This window comes from Oryzias latipes, chromosome 15 (assembly GCF_053564925.1).
Source record: "Oryzias latipes strain Hd-rR chromosome 15, Olatipes_Hd-rR_3.1".
Classification (NCBI taxonomy): Eukaryota; Metazoa; Chordata; class Actinopteri; order Beloniformes; family Adrianichthyidae; genus Oryzias; species Oryzias latipes.
Genome location: NC_136251.1, coordinates 27175986 through 27198480, shown reverse-complemented (window position 1 = coordinate 27198480; position 22495 = coordinate 27175986). Strand labels below are relative to the sequence as shown.

Sequence of the window (22495 nt, the reverse complement as noted above, 5' to 3'; positions counted from 1 at the left end):
TTAATTGGATTGTGGGTAAATGAAATTGTTCTGCTTGTTTTCATTCCCCATGGTGCCCCTAGATGACTTTTGTGAACTGTTTCTTCTGCTGTAAACTCAGTCTTTCACTTTTACATGTTTATGTATGGTCTCTGGTGAACCGCTGCTAATCTTCTGTGCTCTCACACCGCTGCCCTTTATATTGTATTGTTGCAGTCTCATGACACAGTTGTCGCTGCAATTTACCAGCCTCACATAAACAGCATGCATGTTTACTGCTAACACAATTATGCACCTATGGATTTAAAGCCTATCTAATGCATATGTGAGGCATCATTTTCTTGTTTCTGTTTCCATTTAGACTTTGAATGTGTGTATTTATGATAAGCATGAAATGGAATGGAGGATCAAAAACTAAAATGTTAAAGACCTACAGCAATCATTTTTTGTGCTATGTTAAAAGTTTTCACAGTGGTCTTTTATTTAGGATTATACCATGGTGCGGGTGAATACTTGATCCTGATTGGCTGCTGGATGTGGATTAAAAAAAGTGGTATACCATGGTCCAGGTGAATACTTGATTCTGATTGGCTGCTGGGTGTGGATCAAACAGCAATATTCGACAGTGATATGCCACACCTAAAACAGAAGTTACGGTCACATGGCCCATTTGTTCTATATAAAGCTGCGCTGTTTTCTTTGAAGCACATTTTGCTTCATCATCTGGACAAAATCAAGCGGTAAGAGGTGAACTTTCTCTGAGCTGATGCTTTATTTAACCTATCATGACAATCAGCATACATATTGCTTTCCTTCGTCGCTGCAGTCGAGGTCAGCCGGCTCAGCAACTCGCAGAAGAAACCAGGCTTCCACGGCGTGTATTGATTTCTGATAATGCAAACTTCTTCTGGCATTGTCCCTCACATTGTGGATACCTCATTGGGCATTATCCCTTATTTATGCAATTTTTAGCCAAAATTTTAGAGACCTGCTGCTTTCTAGGACCTAGTTTCTGCAGAGTGGCAGTAGCCCATCAGACCTTTGCGTCTGAAGTGTGGGCAGGACTGTTGGGAGGGTGCAGCACCACCCCTCTTCCAGTCACCCATAACAGAAAGCTGTTTGCGTGCTCTCCTGCAAGCTTTCAGCCCCTCATACCAATCCAACATTAGGTTGGAGCAATGTTGGAGCCGTACAGTTTTGAGCGAGGTGCCATCTCGGGCGAGGGAAATGAAGACATACATGTGGATGTATCAGAATGGAACAGAGCAGGGAGGAGCAAATTTTCTTTGTCTCAAATGTAATATTTTTCAATTTGCTTTTTTTTCGTCTGCTCTGGATTCCTAACAATTTCAATAAATAAATACTCAGAAGTTCAGTTTGGCGCTTAGTTTTATTAATAAATATCCTCCATCATCAGAAAAAAGCTACAAGAACATGTGAAAAACACCAAAAGCACAACTTTCACATTCATTTCAATAAACTCTTTGATAGCTTCTTTTTTTTACCTCCATATTCTTCTTGGCTGATTCAATCTAGAAATCACACCTGTGGGTCACATACTCCTCACAAGAACAGTTTCCTCACATCATCTTCAAATCCCCACTGAGACAAAACATTCTGCATCTCCCTGTTAAACTGTTCTGTCGTAATGTGTTAAATGAAAACATTTGTATGTTTTTTTCTCCTTGTAATCGTTCTGCCTTCGACTAACTCCAAGTTTTCCGGTCTGTTCCCAGCCTGCCTCTTCACCACCAAGAGTACTACAACAAACTATTCTTTAATCCTGCCAACAAGTGCCAAAGTGACCACCGTCTTTTGACTGCAGCCGTTTCTATGGTTACAAAAACAATAGACCCCAAGGTGTTTGCAAAAAGCTGCAAGCAAACACAAAAAATAAATAAAAGCTAGATTAAACCCTGTGAATTTTATAACCGCTTTCCTCCCACATGAGGTCAAAAGACCCCGTTGTGGAAAAAGTCCTAAACAGTGAAGTGATGTTTCCGATTACAACAATAAAATGAATCTTCTCTGCAGACTGAGGAAAAGGAGAAAATAAGTTTACCAAAAGAGCTGACGCGAGATTGCTGTAATACCAAATAAATAATGCAGCTGGTACAAACTTTATAAGGTGGTTCACTTTCCAGAGCCACAATATAAACTTATCAGAAATTCAGGTCAGACAGAAGCTCAGTCACCCAGCAAGTCACTCTCTCCAACCAGAAACTGAATGATAGCTGCTAACCCTGTTTAACAGTCAAGCTATGCAACTGCTGTAGCAAATGCATGCTGAAAAGGGTTCCCATGTTAAATATTTATCTGGTCAAAAAAAAAAAAAAACTAATTTCAGCTAACAGAGAATTCCTAAGGTTTGTAAAAAACTATTCAGAAAAATAAAAATATATTTTAAATTTAAGTTGTATGAGGATTAAAGACCCACTTCGATGAAAATTATGTTTTTGGTGTTTTTAACATGTGGCATTTTTCTGATAATCGTTGTGAATCTGTAGCAGACAAAAAAAAAATTGAAAATAACCTAAAAACAAATTACCTTCATCAGGGGGGACGGGAAAGGGGGTGTGCTTGATCTGTGCAAACAGTCCCACCCACAACCCAGAGACGAATTTCTAATAAACTACTGCCGCTCTGCAGAAACTATGTCTTAGAAAAAATGTTTTGTAAATTTAGCCTACAAACCACATAATCATAATTAGAAGACCAGTGGGAACGTTTTTAAAATGGATCAAAAGATGATCACAGTGGAGGAAAAATCAATTTTTAGCAATATTTTTGTGTAAACTTGTGCATTTCTTTTTAATTCAAATGTGTATCCTTTAAGTTTGTCAAATAAATTATTTTTATCAAAGTGTTGAAAAATAAAACACTTTCAGTTTAGTTTATAATTGCCTTTGGCAGGTTTCCAATGATGCTGCTGTGTTTATGAGCATCAAAAACAACGTTTTCACAAAGTTTTTGTCTGTTATTCGCCTGCTTGTAAATAAAGGTTTTTAATAAGCATCCAGCCATTGTGCATAAAGGTGTCAGAATGTGGGACGCACAAGGCGGCTTTCTTCATGGCTTGGTTTTATCTGAACATATTTCGACATAATGTCCACCCACATGTCATTGTTTTCATACGAAATAAATCAAAGGTTTGGATGCAAAATAGAGAATATATGAGAATTGAAAAGTGCCTTATAAGTAACAGATAGTTTCTTATTACATAAACATTTAAAATCCCTGTAAAAAAAAAAAAAAAAACATCTGGCTTGTTTAGGTTTGTAAAAAAGTGCAAAAAAAGTAAACCACAGAACATCAGGAGCTCAGTAATCATTACTTTACATGTACAGCCTCAGCTTCATGCTGTGGGATTTGTTGCAATTGCAGGGTAGAATGAAGCACGAAGGAGCTGCGAATGGCCTGGTGCAGGCTGTGTGGTAGCTGTTCCTGCAGCACAAGGTCACAACACTGTGGGGAGCTGTGTGCACTTGCCTGCTAATTACACACACCGCTGTGTCCCGTTACTCTTGAAGCACTGGGGCCACAGAATAATCTGGCAACTCCCCAGCAACTAAAGCAAGCAAATAAACAGAAGCAAGCAGGGATGAACAAACGCGGCCTAATTATGTTTACTCGAACCTTTTATCAAGCAGAGCAGGTCAGTGACCTTGTCTGATGAGAGGTAGAATGATTGCATGTTTCACTTAATGAACCGAAATAAAGTGCTACCAACTTTACCCAATTAAAATAAAATGAAAATATAGCAAACATGTTAAACAAATTTGAGGAAAAATTGTATTAAATGGGAAGCCTAACCATTAAATCTTTCTGGAACAAGATCTGTAAGTAGCATGGATCTCTTGAGTGTCGGCCTTCAAATGCCTAGGAGGTTACAGCAGGAAATACCTTTTGTGACTTTCCATTTACTCAGCGATACGCCACCATACGCAGCGTGGCTTAAGAGGAATCTAACTTACAGTAAGCACTGGGAAGAACACTTCATTGGCCCTGTTATTAAATTCAGAATAAATAAAACAATACTCGTTTGTGTGGGTATCGCAGTTCACTGCTAGAGATCCTCTGGTGTGGAGGATATCAGGTTCTATCAGCATTGCTTAACTCTTTTTTTTTTTCCTTTGACACTTCTCCGTACAGCTGAACAACCTGTATCCACTTGAATTACTTACAAGATAACACAGTGCACTCCCCTGCTCCTTTGGGGGTGGCTCTGCAAACCGATACTACGTCACATGCTCATACTCAGAATTCTGGTCTCTCAGGTGTCAACTGGGGCTTTAAATAACATACTACAATTATAATTGGAATATGAGCTAATTCCAGTAAAAGGAAAGCTAGGTTTAGGGAGTCATGAGTGTTGTAGTGAACAGATAATATTATCCCTTTTCCTCCTGCCCTCAATTACTTTAAAGTCCCACTCCGATCATCTTTTGATCTATTTTAAAAGTGTTTCCAGTGCTCGCTTAATTATGATAATGCTGTTTTCAGCTAAAATCCAAAAACCTGTCATTTTCTGCAGGAGTTCATCAGAAATTCACAACCAAATCATGGGTGGGACCCTTGACGCAGAGTAAGCCTGCCCTCCTTTCCCATGATCCCTTTGTTTACACTCTCTCCCGTTAGCTTACAGCCCATTACAACCCCAAGGTAACATAACCGGTGCAACTAAAATGGTGAGCAATCTTGGAGCTTTGCATCCGTACAGTTTTGATCGAGAATCCAGCGCCGATGAGGAAAACAAAGAAGCACATGAATCTCTTTGTCTGCAAGTGTATGCATCAGAATGGAGCAGAGCATGGAGTTTGTGGCTTGCCATTGCAGGTTCTACATCACAACTACAAGCTATTTCAATAAAACATTTTTCCATCCGCTTTCGATTCACGACGATTTGTACAAAGAAATATTTTAAATCTTAATTTTTCTAAAACGCGATTTCCATTGTAGTGGGTCTTAAAATATAAATATTATAATACTGTAATGTACTTTTAAGTAACATCTTGTTTATAACTGTCAGCCCAGAAGAAACAGAGAAAATAGTGAACTGAACTTTCATCCACCACCTGCTGTTAAGCAGAATACTGATTTGCATGCAGCATGATTTACTCAATGACTTTAAAGTCTTCTGAAGCTGAATAATCTGTGACAGTGATAAAGTAGAACCATGATGTGTTCTCATCTTCATGATGAGTCTCAACTTCATCTACACACTTATCCCCAAACTGAAGACACTAGCTTTAACTCATTAATTGTGCACCTTTTAGAGCTCACTCACGAGGATTAGTTAAGTCATATTTTTTTTAGCTTCATTGTCCTGCCGACGATTAATCTAGATCAAATACAAGAATTTAGGTCAAGAAGTCAAATAAATCACAGAAAGAGCACAGTTGCGGAAAAGGCTCATAATGAACACTCCTCCACGGGATGATTTATGCAGTCATTTAGTTAATAGGAACAATTTTCAGAATCTCTATTAGGAGGAATTTGAGAAATGAAAAAAACATTCTAACTGGGATTTTATTGCTTATTGGATCTTACTTACATTTTAGTTCATATTCAGAATAAAATAAGAATAAATCAGTTACGTATACATTAAAATAACATTTTTTTAAACCTTGGGACAATTTAACAACTTTTCTAGTTTTGAATGCTGCATTGTTGTATGTTTTAAATAGAGCCATTTGTTGGTGCTCCACCATGCCATAAAAGGCATGCTATTAAAATTTGTTTATTTTATGTTTCATTTTTAATTTGTTTTATATAAAAGTTGCTTCTACATTAAAATAGTTTCAGTTTTTTTAGTTGAATAAACTAGCAAGTAGTCTTAAACAGAGACTGACAATGGTCATTTAGCCTAAACAAACCCAAAAAAACAAATAAATAAAATGAAAGCAGTTCAGTCTCAAAGCTGCAAATGTGACTGCAGCAAAACAGCGTTTTCCAGTCATGGTCTGCTTGATATATAAGGAACATAAAATGTGATTTTCTAGCTTTTGATGTAAATACCAAAGGCATTCCAAAAGGTGCTGCCATTATCCTCAGCATAACCAGTGGGGTTCTAATCATTTCATTGTGGAATATATAAACTAGTGTGACAGCTAAGAAATGTCCTTGGCAGGAAAGCTTTGCTTTGAGTCCTTGAAATTACAATATCAATTCAAAGTTTTTGAATTATAAATTAGGTTATCTTTCCTCTGCAATGTGCATAAATTGAGGACAGAACCTCTTTAAATCTGAAACCAATATTGATCGTCCTGCTGCTCCATAATGCTAATTTGGTTGAAGCAAAAGATGCATATTCTTCATTTCTGTTCTTTACAATGACAGTTTGTCAAAGCCCATCATGTTTCTGGGGAATGTCGTAGTGACCAGAATAACAAAGTTTAACCAGAAGGCATTGTTAAAGTCGAATGATGCATGCCTGGAAAAAAATATGGATGCACGGTACAGTGGTACAGAAAAGAAAAAAAATGCATTAAACAAAATTTTCTCTCTTAAACTTCGATTTATCTGACTTCAAGATCAGAAATGGATGATTTCTTGTCTTCTGTCTCAGGAGCATAAGAAGGTCGTATCTTTTTGTATTTTTTTTAACTATATTTAACCTTTATTTATCCAGGCAGGACAGATTAAAAACAACATTCCTATTTGGATCTGTGATCTGGCAAAAGGCAAGACCTTTTGAGAAAGGAAAGAACGAGTTTACAAGAACAAGAAATAAATGGAATATAATCAGAAAAGTAACTTCAAAACACTGCAAAAACAGACCCCGTAGAAATAAGTGAAAAATTATTACCATATTGGCAGATTTTCTTTAAATAAATAAATATTTTTTGTTTTATTTTGATCATGAGGACATCCTGAGTCCTGTATTTAATGTCCAACACGAGAGTTTCAATGAAGAAGCTTAATTTCTTCAATTATTGTTTGGAATAATGTAGTAGTTTCTCACAGACAAGTGTGTAATAGATTATGTTCATCAGGATGGTGCCTTAATGGAAGTTTCTAATGTGCAAATTTTAATTCTATATAACCTTAGATCATTTGCTTGTCACAGAGTTGCAAAATCATTTATGAATAAGTGCTTTATTGGTCCTTACATTTAATTAAACTACATCATGACAGAAATACATTTTTTTCAGCATTTCTTTGTATTCAAAAGTCCTTCCCTTTTTAGTGATATTTACCGCCAATCAATCTTGTTTTCTCTATGCATCTCATTATTTCTGTAATATACGGGATAAATCTGTGTGATATTTTTATTGTCTTGTCAACAATTACTGCTTGAAATAAATCTAATCAATCAATCAATGAATTACACAAAAAAGGATCATTTTAGACAATGTTATTACTTGTGTATAACCTTACAACTGTTAGTCAGATGGCCAAGGAATCATCTTGAACTTTCATAGGGAATGGATAGGGAGATGTATTGGTATAACAAAAAATCTGAAAGCCTGCTAGATGTCTACTCAATTAAAACTCAGTCACCTCCCACAAACAGAAGTTCCAGATAACCCCTTTTCGCCTATTTTCCTTCATGATTCATTTCTAGTTGCTAGAGACACTTCTTTGACAGATTTGCTTTGTTAGAGTAACATTTTATGGAAGAATTCCCTTTTCCCCCAAATTATAACACAAATAAGCTGTGACTCCACTGTCAATATGAACATAAAAAGCCAAATTATGATCCTAACCAAAATGGTTGGGCTGCAAGAACTTGTTTCATTAAATGTCGTCTTGTTTTCTCTCCTGCAAAAAATAATCACTAATAAGAAAGTTTTACAACAGCAAAGTAATCTTAATTTAAAAAAAACATGTCTTAGATTTTTTTTTATAAAATGAAAGACCATTTTTCATACCCCATTGCTTTTGCTTGTTTAAAGAAAATGTGTCAATTTCTCAGAATTTTTGACTTATTTCTAGAAGGTCTGCTTTTCCAGTTATGCAGCTTGATGTATTTGGGCGTCTTTGCAGCAGAAATAATTGAATTTGATTTATCTGAAGAAGATGGATCATTTCCTCAACAGAGGATCGTGCCTAAAAGTACACAAATGCTGAAATCATCCATTTCTGAGCAGCTGTTCTGATGTTAGAAAGCTCACAGGCTGCCTTCATTTCTGCACACATCCAGCTGTTTTCAATCTATAAACTGCTGATAATCAGCCACTACAGCTCTGTCTGTGCATATAGGCCAAAGAATCATGTACATTAAAGCCCTTTCATTATAGCATGTGAGATGTTATGACTACAAATCAGCCAGTCTTTGTGTGCTGAGCTAATTTCCAGTTAGGTGGTCCTAGTTCTCTGCAAATTCCTATGTAAATAAACTTGATTATGTCATTCATTTGCAAATGCACACATTACGTCAGCTGGGTTCTCAAAGATGCCACTAGCTTAGTAACTGAAGGAGCCAGGCTGATTGTTCGTGTGTGATGAGGGGGAACTGATATGCGAGTTCTCCAAATAATTTGGGCTGCTGCAGTTCACCTGTCAAGATAACGCTGGGGAAAGATGATAAAGGTTCATAAGAATGCATAAAATCCAGTTTGCCATAGGTTAGCTTATAATCTATTCACTTAAATGTTTGAACATTTGGAACAGAAGCAGTTGGCTTCTTTCTTGTTTTCACCAGATATAACAACATCAGACCTTTTTGTTGTAGACTGTAATTGGAATAACTGAAGTCATAATGCTTCTCTGTTGTTAGTAGACAGCTTTATTGACTCGTTTTACCTTGGGAAAGGATGAAAGAGGCTTTGAATATGAACTGACTTTAAAAAAGAAATTATCTTTATACTATAATAATTTTTAATTGACAAAAAAACAAAAATTCCAGTTGACAGCAGTACAAACCGCTTTACTGAGGCCTAAGTCACAAGTGCAGCAGACCTCCTTTTCCCTCGCCACTTCCCCTTATGCTCCTCCATTGGGACACACACATGAGTTTGAAAGGCACTTGAGAGACATAATCTCTCCCTGAATTTCTGGGTCTGTTCCAAGCTCGCCTCCCAGGGGGAATATCCAAAACACTTCACCTTCAATGCATCTACAAGGTATTCTGAACAGATGCCCAAACAACCTCAACAGGCTCCTGATGAAGACTTAATCTCTGAGGGTAAACCAAGCTGCACTCTCAAGTAAGCCTAGAAGTGTATTTGAGAAGGGTTGGAACTTGGGTTGACTCAGTTTGCCTTTCAGCTCAGGTCTGTGATGGTTCTGCATCACTACAGACACCAAACTGTCCATCTAGTCCTTGCTTCTTTCTACCTGTTGCTGTAGACAAGAACCCCAAAACAAGAGGGATCCATCCTCACATTTAGTGCCTAAATCGTTTTTCATTACAAATCAAATCAGCTCTTTGTGCTACACTAACTTGTGTGTGTTGTTGTTTTCTTTTTTGGTTGCATAACTTTATGGAATGAAATTCTGACATTATAATTTGTAAACACCGCACTCCCAATAAAAAAGTCTATATAAAAAGCATATAAACACGCGTTTTGGGCTTCCACATTACACATTCAAAACTCTTGGGTTCATGGTAGCTATGCTAATTTTTACGACCGTTTTTGGGCTCTTCGTACAAAACCCGTCGCAATTGAACAAGTTGTAGGTTGTTGAGGGTCGTGGAGGCTCGTAGAGGGGACTGGCTGCACCTTAGGGGGATTGCAGGTGATTCTTGTACTGCTGTATGTCCTAAAAGTAGAATGTATGATTGTTGTGCGTGTGGTACGTGTATCGTGAAGTATCCATAAGATCAATGGAAGTTGCATGGACACTCATTGCTTATGATGCCACATTTTAGCTGTTAGTAAAGTGCAAGTCGCTATTTTATGCAGGCCACCAGTGTGCACTGTACAGGTTTGCCTAGCAGACAGACCACATCCACCCATAAGGACAGTTGGGACAAAGGTTAACTATGGCTGTCATAGACAGACTGTCACATCAGCGATCTGTGCCTTTACTCTGGTCTATGCTGAGCAGCCTTAAACATTGATTGGGCCATCATGGTCTAAATGAAAGCTGTCTTCACACATAATATATCTATCACACAATTTTCACCACCAACTTTTCTCAACAAGTAGTCATGTCTTCTCTTCATCCTACTGCTTGGCTGTAACCCTTTCAGATAAATATGGAGGATTTTAGCGGAAAAAAAAAAAAAAAAGCATATATGAATATTTGCTCAAGTAGAAGAAATGAAGGCAGTGGTGTGCTAAATTTACATCTGTGGACAAAGTACTAATAGGAAATGCCACACTAGGACTATTTGCAATAATGGATGGGTCAGATGGACGCTCAGTACAGCTTTGTACGTGACTATCCCAACAATGTTTTCATGCAATCTGTCCAATCTTTGTCTGGGCTTTTCAGAGGACAATTACAGCAATTTGACCTAAATTGAATGGAAATAGATTTGTTATTTAGATTTTCTTTCATTTAATTTCATTTCTCCATACAGTGCCCTGAAAGGACTTTGGTTTGGAATGGGCGCTTTAAAAATAAGCTGAAGTGAGTGGACGTTTTCCTTAAGGGGCCAAAGGTCCTTGAACATTTACAGCAATATTTTACACATATTTAAAAATATTTGACAAGTGTGCTCCATAGAGCCAACAGCGTTTTAGAGGATGAATAAAACTGAAGAAGGGGTTGGATGTACCACAAACTGATCAGGGTCACTCAGAGCTGCTTGTTGAACCTGCTCAACATCCTGAAAACACCACAGACCTGCTGAAACGAGACATTGATGAAACTCAGTTTTATGTCTTTTTAGAGGATGCTTCTGCTCTGCTGCACCCAGAGTCAGAACAGGTCCTACTAACCCAATTAACCTTAATGACTCTCAGCAGAAGAAAAAGATCCCTATTTTGCAGCAGGCTTCGTACCACAGCATCCCATTTTCCAACAATAGAAGTTCAAATACTGCTGGCATTCGTTTATAAGTGATTTTGGATCATGCTAATTACAAAAAATAAGTGAAGTTTTAAGGTTACATCTAGGTCCACGAAGCGTTTGTTGACATTTATGGCATTTTTCTGAAGTAATACAGAAAACTTTAAAAAGGTCCACAAATTTCCAAGCAGCACTCCATGTTAGGTTAATCAAAGCTGTCATATTTAAGTGCACACAAAGAATGACCTGAAATAACATGGAAGAGCCTTGAAGTAATTTGAAAAATTAGTTGAGTCCATTAGTATGCTGTGCCGATGGCTGCATGCAGCACATATCAATTAATTCTGCAGCAGAAGAACACTGCTAGCTAGAACACACTTAGCTCTACTTCTGCAGAAATGACAGCCTCCTGAAAAACAGCCACAGCAGAAACTTTGCTTCTCCCCCTATCTCCAGGGCATCACAATTAAGATGAAAAGCCTATAAGAATTGATTCCCTGACGAAACTAGATCTGGTTGATGTGATATGTATAGAATATGTGTCTGCTGCAGATAGTTGTACTTACCTTCTCTCCATCGATTCCCTTTTGCCCTTCTGATCCAAGTTCCCCCTGCAATGTCAAGATTGAAAGTTAAAAGGAAAAGACAGAACCCTTGAAAAGTTTGTACTTCATTTCTTTTCTTTTTTTTCTTTTACACTTCAGCTTCTCCAGTAAGATAAACACTAGGCTTGACACAAAAAAAGATTTAAAGCTTTCAAAAGCAACTTTTTCTAAAAGTATCTCTTCACAGAAAAAAAAGACAGTTTACTTTTTAATCAAGTAAGGTCTTCGAAGTAAAGTTTTATAGTCAAAATAGGCTACCAATTTGCAAATATAGTTGGATAAAAAAGCGAATATTTCTAAATTAAAGCATTTAGTGTTCAACAAATTTTGCTTATTTGTTCTTTTGCCTTAAAATGTGAAATACATTTGTAACTACAAAAAAAAAAAAAACACACCTTCAGATCTTAGCAAAAGCGCAACATAAATAGAGAAAGATTTGTAGGAAAAAAAACTGACAACTAGGGCTGCACGATATGAGGATTTACAATATTATTGATAATGACGATAAATGATGACAATATAACTTGAACAAATAGCAAAACAACTAAATGGATCACTTCCATTTCACTGCAACAGTTTAATTTAACTAAGAGTCAACATAACTTAAATAACACTTCAAATGACCCTCGTCTACATAGGAGGTGAGCATCTAACATAAAAAGGGCTCCATCTGACTGGTCAAAGGCATAAAGGGATTTATTTGATTTGCTAAATACTTCAAGCTGCCATAAGATTGTTTTAGCACATTTAAGATTATCACTTACTACAATTTTCACCGACTTTTGCGTAATGCACAGCTTAATATGGCGATAACATAAAAAAATAAATTGCGATTTATTGTGCAGGCCTAATGAAAACAGATCTCTATATGTTTTACCGTAATTTAACACACTATTCCAGCAAATGTCTAACTAGTTAAGGATAAATTGTGACAAATGAATTAACCTCCAAGCCTTCCCGATTTCCCACAAACTGACAAAAATGTGTATGACGTGTTGAAACTGAGGGCTTTAACTTTACAGTGTAACCTATACGGATAAATGACCTCAGTCCGGCTGTAAAGCAGGAGGCGAGCTGCTGTGTTCGTGTCCAAGGGCAAGCATATCATTGCTGATGTGATATCAACAGCTGCAGGAAACTGTTGCTCCCGCATTACGGCTACCAAAAGTGCGAAATGTCTTCTCACACTCGTGTATGCACAATATTTAAGAACATAAATAAATAAATTGGAGCTCCCTCTTTAGAAATACACATACAAAAACTGAAGACAATAATGCCACTGCTCTTTTTAGACTCACGTTTTCTGTCTGAAAAATAAATCACTGAGTGTTTCAGGATCAAACCAACTCCCACATCCAAGAGCAATCCTTTCACCACAGCGCTGAAACGGTTATCGCCTTCTTACATGCAATTTTATGTGCAGGCAAATGTGTATGCATATGTGTGTGTCAGTGACAGATGACATCATTGCCTTGGCATACTGAAGTAAATGAATTCAGCCACCCAGGTTGCAACATGTGATCAGCAGGAAGATAGATGAAATGGCACATCAATCAGAAAAATGTCTCCACTGATTAGGAGTCATTGCTGAAATGTCTGAACTGAGAGATTACCTTCAAGTCTTTTGCCTAGTTTCAAAAAATTCACTGCAGCGGCTCTTCACACAAACATGGTCTCCTAGAGAACATACATTTAAACCATTAAATTGTTTGTATTCCTGCAAGCGGGCTACATGGGCAGGGCACACACAGTGCTGTTCACACTTAGATCCTTGCCCCGTCTGACATCTAGTAAAAAGCTCCTACTGCAGTGACAAGGACACGATTCTTTACTGGCCTTGACTCAGAAAGACCGCCAGCTATTACACGTCCAGCAGGGAACAAAGCCAAAACAGAACTGCCTGTGCTGGGAACTGAACATGTCTGCTACTGTACCCATTCACCCCGCGCCAAACAAGCCCCCACCAATTGATTTCACTAGATTACTGGGATTTCTAAATTACTTTACTTTCGGTCAACACAAAGCAAGCCACTGATTCATTCCATTTATGTCAGAAATCCACTGTGATAGAGTGGGACAGTGACAGACTATAAATCACTTAACCAAAGATCAAGCTGCTATTCCCTGCATCTGTAAACCATGCAGTCCTGTCATGAAAACAACACAGTTAGTGAAAGCTCACTCATTCACACATTAGTGAATAGCTTCATGAAGGCCTGTCATTACATCAGCAGTCCTGCTCCGACAGCTGTTCATGCTAACACAGTGGCTCAGCAGCTGCACAGCAGGATACTATTACCATACAACTGGAAACACATTTTATTATGCTGTTAGTAATTGGATTATTGACAGTATTTTTCTAAGAGACATGACATGTAAGCTCAGAATGCACTACTATAAAAACTCTTATTTTCTTTCTTGCAAGAAAAATTATCATATTAAGAAAGATCAAAAAAACAGTTTCAGAAAACATGTCACAGTGAATTTTTTTTCTTAAAATAAGAATTCTTGGTAGGACCATTTCTTTGACCCTATTAGCAGAATTGTTTTTTTCTTCTTTAAAGAAAATCTGCCAATGGGATACATGAGCTTTTTCCCTGCAATTGTGGAGAATAAGCATTAACTGTGCATCTATTTAAATCTTATTGGATCTAAACAGATTTGTTCAGCAAATTCAATCAGCAAACCATAAGAATCCAACAAATTGTGGGTTATCTAACTCATGTTGAGGTTTCAACTCAGTGGCACTGTGGTAGAGTGCCCTTAGACTGCGAGTTTAAATCCATGGTCAAGTCTCACCAAAGACTCTGAAATGGGACCTAAAGCTTCCCGTCTTCAGCAATAAAGGGCCTATATCGTGCTAAATCAAGCTTTTAAGTTTATTAAAATGTTTATTCCTTACCAAAAACCTCCCCATTTCTGAGTATTCCATTTAAAAACTGTGCTCTGAGGACCAGCCCCTCCCAGTCCACAAAAATGAGCGGGTTCTCATATTCATACGTATAGAAGTGAGGAACAGCCCCTTCCAGGAAGAGACTGAGCTGTGTGTTTTTGTAGGTGAAAGGCAGACACGCTGCCGAGGCCGACTCTAGGATGATGTCATGAAGTGGGCGGCACCCACACCGAGCGGAAGGCGGAGCCTAAGAGATCAAGCCGTCTTACTTCAAGGTGAGAAAATGAGTTTCCAAATATAACTCATGTCTTACAGATTTCATATAAAATTTGTTCTGTAGTGTGCCAAAGATAAATTAAGTGAGTAATACCAATAAACACACTCAATTGGGCACATTATGCTTTTTTTGCCATTGTACTTTTAAATCATTACAGAGTTTTCTAACAAATTAATATTTGTATTTCACAAAGATGTCATGCCATACATAGCATTAGTAAGTGGAGCTAACAGCTAAAGCACTATATTTGTCTCTTTATAAATCATCACTAAGTGACACGCTTAAAGTGTTCCAAAAACTAGGTTTAATTTTTTCCCCAAATAAATAATATCATTTTTAAAACTGCACCTAAAATTTGTTTACTGATGTAAATCCTTTAATTGCGAATCATTTTCAAAAACAAGACAATTTCTGAACTTTTGTTTTGCTACTGTGAATAATTCTATTCTTAGAAAATAACCTTTAAGGCCTTGCTGGAGATTATTTCTCAGAGAACACAATGATATTGCAATTTAACAAAAAGGAAGTAATATGACAACTAATCAGTCTTATAATAAACATCATTATCTCCGTTCTCAACAATTTTCATTGAGGAAACAGTGGGTGTAAATTGAATTTTCAAATACTAATTGAAAGCACAGTAGGAGAGTAATAAGTGGCGCAGACCCATTTGAATGTGTTTAGAAAGAGATATGAGTTTTAGTGTCTCGGTTTGTTTTTCTTTTTTTCCTTCCAGTTTTACATGTACATACTTTAGTGGCAAACATACTGATACCAGGATTGAGGTGCAGGGCCACAGAGAATGGATTTCCTTTCAAGTAAGCTGAATTCTTATAACCCACCACTTATCTGTTTAATTTCCTGGGGGATTCTGGATTAATCATAGCAGTTTAATCCCTCCACACTGCATTAGAATCCTCCATCAAACTCTCACTGTAATGCGGGGTAGTAGTTTCTGGCGGAGTAATACAGTCAAAGTAATCCCTGCACTTTTTTCCCCAAGAAGTCCTCTGTGTAGGTCAGGATGATTGGCCTGCACTTCTCATTATAGTTGCTTTAAGTGCTCCAAATTGCCCAGATGTCTTTGAATAATCTGCAAAGTCAAGCTAAATAGTTAGCAAGTATGCCTGGACTATTTCTAATTTCACATAGAATGAGATTTTCCTGTTGTTAATTGAAACTCCCATGAGTCTGCCTTATTAGCAGTATTTGCTCTGACATTGTCAGACTCTTTAAAAGTATTTTAAAGGAGTGAAAAGGTGTTTAGCAGTCGCAGGAGCACCACTGGAAATTCACAGATCAATAGGAATTAACAGGAGTGAACTGCTGTTACATTCAGCCCCTGAAACAATGTCAAAAAAGTCAAAGTACATTCAAAGTAAACATGTCCAATGCCGAAATGCATCAAAATAACGTTTTTATGCTTTTTCGTACTCTAACAGAATCAACCCTGATTTTTCTTAGCGCTATACATCTGCAAATCTCACATAGGCATAAAAACCATTGATTATAACAATTAAGAATTTTGTTCATATAATAATATTGAAACACTAACTATATTAATATTAATGATTTATTTTAAAAAATTGTTTTATTATGTAAAGGTTTGATGGTCATTTAAGATTTTTTTAAGTAAACATTTCACTAAATGAAGTGTATTCTGATAATTTAATAGATAAAGTTTGGAGACTAAACTTTATGTCTTTGATGCATTGGCTCTCAAGTGCAAATCACATCAGAAATAAGAAAGAAATGTCCATTTTCTTGGTAATGGATCATGCATTTGAGAAACGGAGGCTTGGTATTGCGAGTCTGTGCAGTTGTTTACGTAGCCCAGCGTCTGGGCCAGACCGGCAGCCTCGCTTCTTCTTCTTCTCTCTCCTGATCCTTCATTGTTAGCTGGGTGGGATGACTGTCCACAGAGATCCGGGTAGTCTTACTACATCCTCTGGGATGTTGCTGCGCCGCAGAAAGTTCCTTGTTACCGGCGAGGTGTGCCCCAGGACAAGATCTATCAGGCACTACCGACTGTACGCAAAATCAGTGAAGGAAATATCCAGGAGTAGGCCAAATGAAATTGTAAATAACCTAAAAAACAAAAACAAAAAAAAAAACACCATCCTAGAGAGATAAAAGCTCCCGCACACGTGTCTGCGCTGCATCTTATGCAGCAACAAATCACTCAACACAAAACATAATAAAAAAGCAAAATAAAGAAAACAAGACATAATTCCAAAAACAAAACAAATTTCAAAATAAAATGAAACAAAATAAAGAGAAAAAATTTCAGAAAAACAGTAATTTCTAATCAAAATGAAATGTCAAAAAATGAAATAATGCAAGAAACTGGAAAAGGTAGGTTGAATGGGACATCCTTGATGATGATGACAACATTTGTTCACATTTTCCACCGAAAGTTGAAAAGGTCAAAACATCCCCCCAGTTTCCTTTTTCAAATCCAAACGTCATTATCCAGACAGTAATGTCCCATAGTACCAACTTTTCCAAGTTTCTTATTTTGTTTCAGTCTTTCAACTTTTCATTTTGATTTCTAGAAATTACTTTTGTTTTCCAGGAAGTTTTTTTTTTTTTTCATTTAGGTTTCTGGAGTTTTGCTTTTATTTCTAAAATCGAATGCTGTTTTTCCATCATTTGTGATCTTTAATATGTTTTTGAGTTGAGTGATTTGTTGATGGGATTTGCACTTCAGGGCCACCGTACCTTAGTATATATGTATTGTTAACCACTGTAATGACAATGTTTTCTGATGAATTTATGGCTTTATTTTATTCTTCTGGAGTTTATCCATTTTAGAATTTTTTGAAGAAGCAAAATGTTTTTGTTTTATCTTATTTAAAGCTTTCCTTACAGTATAAATGCATTCATTGTGCTGCACATTTTTCTGATAAATTAAACCAATCATGACTGTTTTATGGATCTTAACCTCCTCTCTTTATCAAACCCATGTTTCCATAAATCAGAAGCATTTTTTTCAGCATTTACAGTTTTACCAATTAACTTATTCACAAATGTCACAAAGGAAGGTTTTTATTTTTATTTTAATAAATTGACAAATGCATAAAACTTTTTTTTGTGCATTTTTTTACACTGACATACCTCATCAGCGTCAATCACAGAAGCTCCTTGAATGGCAGCAATAACTCACAAATTCAGAAAAATCTATAGCTTTCTGCTGCCAGTATCGGCATTTGTTTAATATTTTATGTGTATGTTCCTTTAATGCATTTCAGGAAAGAGTGATTTCTTTTTTTTTGACACAAAAGTGTATTGGTCCTCCTACATATCTTAATCCCACAGCCACATCTTGGTAATTAGGAGATCGACCTAAAAGCCATCTGGTCTTATCAGGCCCCCAGGACTGCCACCTGTTCAGCTATGAATTCCATTCATAGCTGAATGCATGCTCTCGTCTTCTTCTTTAACCTTGCACAAACAGCCAAAAGGGCATTTGATCCTCCAAACAATGTGATCCGGCAAGGGAAAAATAACTATTTTGTGAGCAAATTTCTTTCGGTCCTTGTCCTTTAGCTGACATAAGTCCCTCCATTTTTAAAAAGTGGGCATTTACAATTTATAACTTGATGTATGAATTGAGCTGTCATAAAAAAAGACTTTTTCCTGTTAAATGCTGCCTGTTTCATAGTGATTGTACAAATGTAGGATTTCCCAGTTCACACTTCTTAGGTTGTGAGGAGATAGCTCACCCTGTGAAAGTAATTGTACTGCAGCTTCTTTGACTGACTTTGACAGAAGAACACGGAGCTTTGCCAGACACTACAGCACTGACATTTGCCTCCTGTGAGAGAGAAAGGCGTGTACCATATCCCTTCTTCTCTAACTCTAAAGTACACATTTGTCCTGTAGGGAATTACTGTCTATCTTGACATTTAGACCTTGCTGCAGCCGTGAAAAAAACAGCAGCACTGACCACAAAAAGGGAAGGAAGGACAAGAAAACAGCAGGTGACGGAGTTAAGAACAAAACAAATTTGGAGCACATCTAGACCTTCCATATCCGAGTAACGCTGCACCAACCTATGCTATTTTATCAGAAGAATTAAAAAACAGATTTTTCTCCGAAAAAAAAAAAAAGGCATCACAAGAAAGGTTGTTCTTACTTTGTCTCCTTTGTTCCCGTTTGGCAGCACAGACACACCAGGAAGGCCTGAATCTCCCTGTGACAACAGTTAGTGTTAGATCAAAGACTGATCATACCTTTACAACAGGTAATCATGCACTTGCAGGATGTTACATGCAAGGGTTTTTCATTGTCTTTCTTTTGTTTCCTTCCTCTGCATGTGCTTCAAGTGCTGAGTGAAGACACCTGGTGGAGACCTGACGAGCTGTACAACCAGGCCCCAGAGCCAGCCACCAGGCCTGCATATAAGCTCCTGTTGGATCACTTGAAAGGAGAGCTCGTTCTGGATCACAAACAGATGAATGCGAACAGCTCTTTGTGTTGGAGCTTGTGGGAGGTTTGTGTACAGGTAAGACAGGGTACCCTGTACACCTCATGTTGCTTGCTTTCTGTTAGACACACTAGGTAAGTTGGTTGGTGCCACGTCTTGTATGTTTTATCACCACTTTATAGATAAGTCAGTGAGACTTTTGTTTTCTTGTTTTAGTTTTAGAGCTTTGATAGCCAGGCTGGGTTTTGTTCTATTTATTTCGTTTCCTTTGGCCCAACCTTAGTCCCTACCGCCCCTCCTCCTCGTTCAATAAAACCCTTAAAATTCTTACATTGTGTGCTTATGTTTCGTACACTCCAGCCCTATACCTGTACATTTGTGGACGTAACACAGGATCATTTAAAGAAGTGGATCTTAATATAATCATAGAATTAAAACGTTTTTTTTTGTTGATGGGAAGAAACTTATGTAAAATTTGGTAAATATCACAACTGTGGGTACAATTTTGCAAAAAAGGTATTTTTAAAATGTAAAGTAGTTGTGAGATATTTACAAGCCTTTTTTTGCCAGTTCAAGTAAAATCTAAAGTCTTATAACATATCATTTAAGCTTATTTTTACAAATGATTATCATATTACTTATACTATTTATGCAAAAAACACAAGTGTTAGTTATTGTTTATGCATTTACACAAATGAAACACACCAAAGAATTTAAGGAGCACTGTTTCTGCCACACTTAACAGTAAAATCCTAAAGGTGAAAATAAGAATAAATAAATCCAAATTGTGCACAAATCCTAAAGTTTAAGTCCAGGTCGCACATCCCTCCAGGTAAGACTCCTATATGAAATAAATCTAAAAAAACTTTTTTACATAAACTCAAGCGACCTTGTATTTCCTCCAGAATGCAAAAATTTGAATACTAATCAAATTATTGTTAAAATCTCTGTTCATTACTAGGATAAATTAAAAACAAATTACCTGATGCTGTAAAATAATGTTTAGTTGAACTCATATTTATATTCCGGCTAAGATTAGTAAGTAGGTAATGTAGACCAGTAATAAAATTGCCTTTGTAGATTTACATTGTACAACATTTTTGGCTGAAGTATATTTGCTGCAGCAGATGTAGCAAAGAGGGCCTTAGTTTTTAAAAGTGTGTGCCTTTCTAAAGAGTAAAAACCAAATTTATAGATACAATAAAATGCTATCTTCTCCTTATTTTTAAAAATTGTACCCATGTCAAAATAGCAAAAGTTCAGTTATATATATCATAAAAGTCATAACAAATATGACATCAATGCAAAGGGACCAGTCTGCGATATGCCTCGCCTTCACGCAACAGTAGCCGAGACGAGCTCCGTGACCGCGAAAGGGACAAAGCGGGTTAAAAAATGACTGGATGGATGGATAAATACAAAGGAATGTTGAATTTTTCTAGGGGTCGAAACAAGACTTTGCAACTCTTATTAAATTCTGGTCAATAAGAAAACCAGCTTGACCGGCTCTTTTAGTGATGGAGGTTGCAGACCCCTGCTTTAGTGCGAGACAAATCTAAACTTTAAGCTAAAGTCCACATCTCGGTTAGTTGTCTTACAAAGTCCTAACATAATGACAAAAGAAACCTTTATCGTATCTGTACTTTGTTCAAAATAAACATTGTCAGCAAAAGATGTATATTTCTAAAGTTCTGGCAGAAATAATCTACAGTCCCAAAAATGTTTGCCTTTTTTAGTTTGCTTTACAAGCCTTTTTTTGTTCTCCAAGTAACAACTAACAAGTTGAAAATAGGGTTGCTCGTTGAGGAATCAGCTCTGGTACAGTTCAGTTTCAATGGCCATTACAAGTACTCAATTATGGACTTTTGTTGGGGGAAATTGCTTACCTTTTCATCTGGACAGGGACATCTGTCCATCGACTGTGAGGCTGGCTGAGACAGCATCAGGGGAATCTGGGCTGTAACCGGGGGAGGGGACGTCCCATTAAATGACCTCTTCATCCCACACTGGATCAATACAGAAATGTCAGCGTTTAGACACCATCCTACATCCTTTATGCGTTGAAATAAAATTCCAGTATATAGTTTCCTGTAGTTTAGTTGAGTTACTCTAATACATCAGTGTGTTTTCTAGCTAAGAAAGCCCAACTTGGAAACGGGTGAAAAGTCAGTTTTGAACTTTTGTGATTTTCCTGGCAGTCATTTTAAGCATCCATATGTTTGTGGTCTAAGGTCATCTAGTCAATTTGGATTACTGTTACATTACTTCACATGGATTTTTGTGTGATATGAGAACTCTTCAATTAAGCCTCTGTAGAGGGGTAAGTGTACATTTTGGATTAAACCAAAATAATTCTAATCATTTCACATGTTAAAGGCATTTTAAAATATGTTGCTAAAGAAAAGTAAAACTTGTAAAGCAGCAAATACAAATGTCATTCTTATTATTTTAATGTGGTTTGAAAAAATATACTTAAAATCATGCGTCAGTTATACCTTAGATTCTATGAGTTCACAGCAGTTTTCCATTTCAGCCATATAGGGGTCACAGTACAGCAGAATCTGCTTCATTTCAATCTGTTGAAAAGAGCATCTGTTAATGGACATTTGCTGCATATTGCATTGGGGTCGTTAACTAGACAAGGCCCTCTTTTCACTGATAAATATCTCCACTTCTGTAATGAAGTACAATTTGTCCATTTGTCACTTGCTACAGCTTCAAATTAGTCCTCCTTGCCTGCTAAATGGCCTCCCACTGATACTGTTCACTGAGGAAATGGGGTAAAAAGTTACCTGTCAATCTGAAGTAATAAGTTTACATTTTTGACACGTGTAACCAGATGACATGGCTGACCTCATGCTTTTCAAGCAGCTCAGGGCTTGTTGAGTACACAGGAAAGGATTGTGTTACAATAAAAAAAAAAATCACACACTGGAAAATCATTGGATGACGTAAGGCCTTTGTCATATCTGCCATTAAGGGTGGATGCGGGCTGTCTGCAGGTGAAAAGTAGCCAAACCTCTACAGACACACAGGTGGCTCGCACTAAATATCAAGATCTTAGACAACTCTGTGAGCCCATAGAGTAAAAATATTCATTCACACTTTTTCCTACGGCCATGCTCTGGGCAACAGGTCCAAGCAAACACGTAAACAACAGGGAAAAGTAATCAAGGGTGAAGTAAGGGTAAGTGGGTGAGACACGGACGTGTCAAATGGATGTTTGGATTTTTTAAGCCACCTCCAAATCTTGCTACTACGCTTTTACGTTATATAAATGAGGAAATTAGACAGAGTGTAGACACTTGCATATCTCCTACATGCAAAATTTGCCTGCAGTCAGTAAGGGGCCAATACACGTGCCTTACTAAAGACTAAAATGTGACCCCCTCCTCTCTACGGCCTTC

The 22495-nt window shown here is 37.1% G+C and overlaps 2 protein-coding genes across 8 annotated transcripts in view; one reads left to right on the top strand and one right to left on the bottom strand.

Moving 5' to 3' along the window:
- Positions 1–22495, bottom strand: part of LOC101173166 (uncharacterized) — a 116490-nt gene that overhangs the window by 79593 nt on the left and 14402 nt on the right. For all 7 annotated transcript variants that reach the window (XM_011484563.4, XM_078932382.1, XM_023963613.2 and 4 more), the window contains exons 7-10: positions 21584–21664; positions 20975–21094; positions 18798–18854; positions 11451–11495 (exon numbers count right to left, since the gene is read on the bottom strand). In XM_011484563.4, the coding sequence (XP_011482865.1) occupies positions 11451–11495; positions 18798–18854; positions 20975–21094; positions 21584–21664 (303 nt within the window). The remainder of the gene's footprint in view (positions 1–11450; positions 11496–18797; positions 18855–20974; positions 21095–21583; positions 21665–22495) is intronic.
- Positions 18827–22495, top strand: part of lmbrd1 (LMBR1 domain containing 1) — a 75693-nt gene continuing 72024 nt past the window's right edge. Inside the window, exons 1-2 of the mRNA XM_078932387.1 lie at positions 18827–18905; positions 18988–19166. Of these exons, the coding sequence (XP_078788513.1) occupies positions 19116–19166 (51 nt within the window). The 5' untranslated portion in view covers positions 18827–18905; positions 18988–19115. The remainder of the gene's footprint in view (positions 18906–18987; positions 19167–22495) is intronic.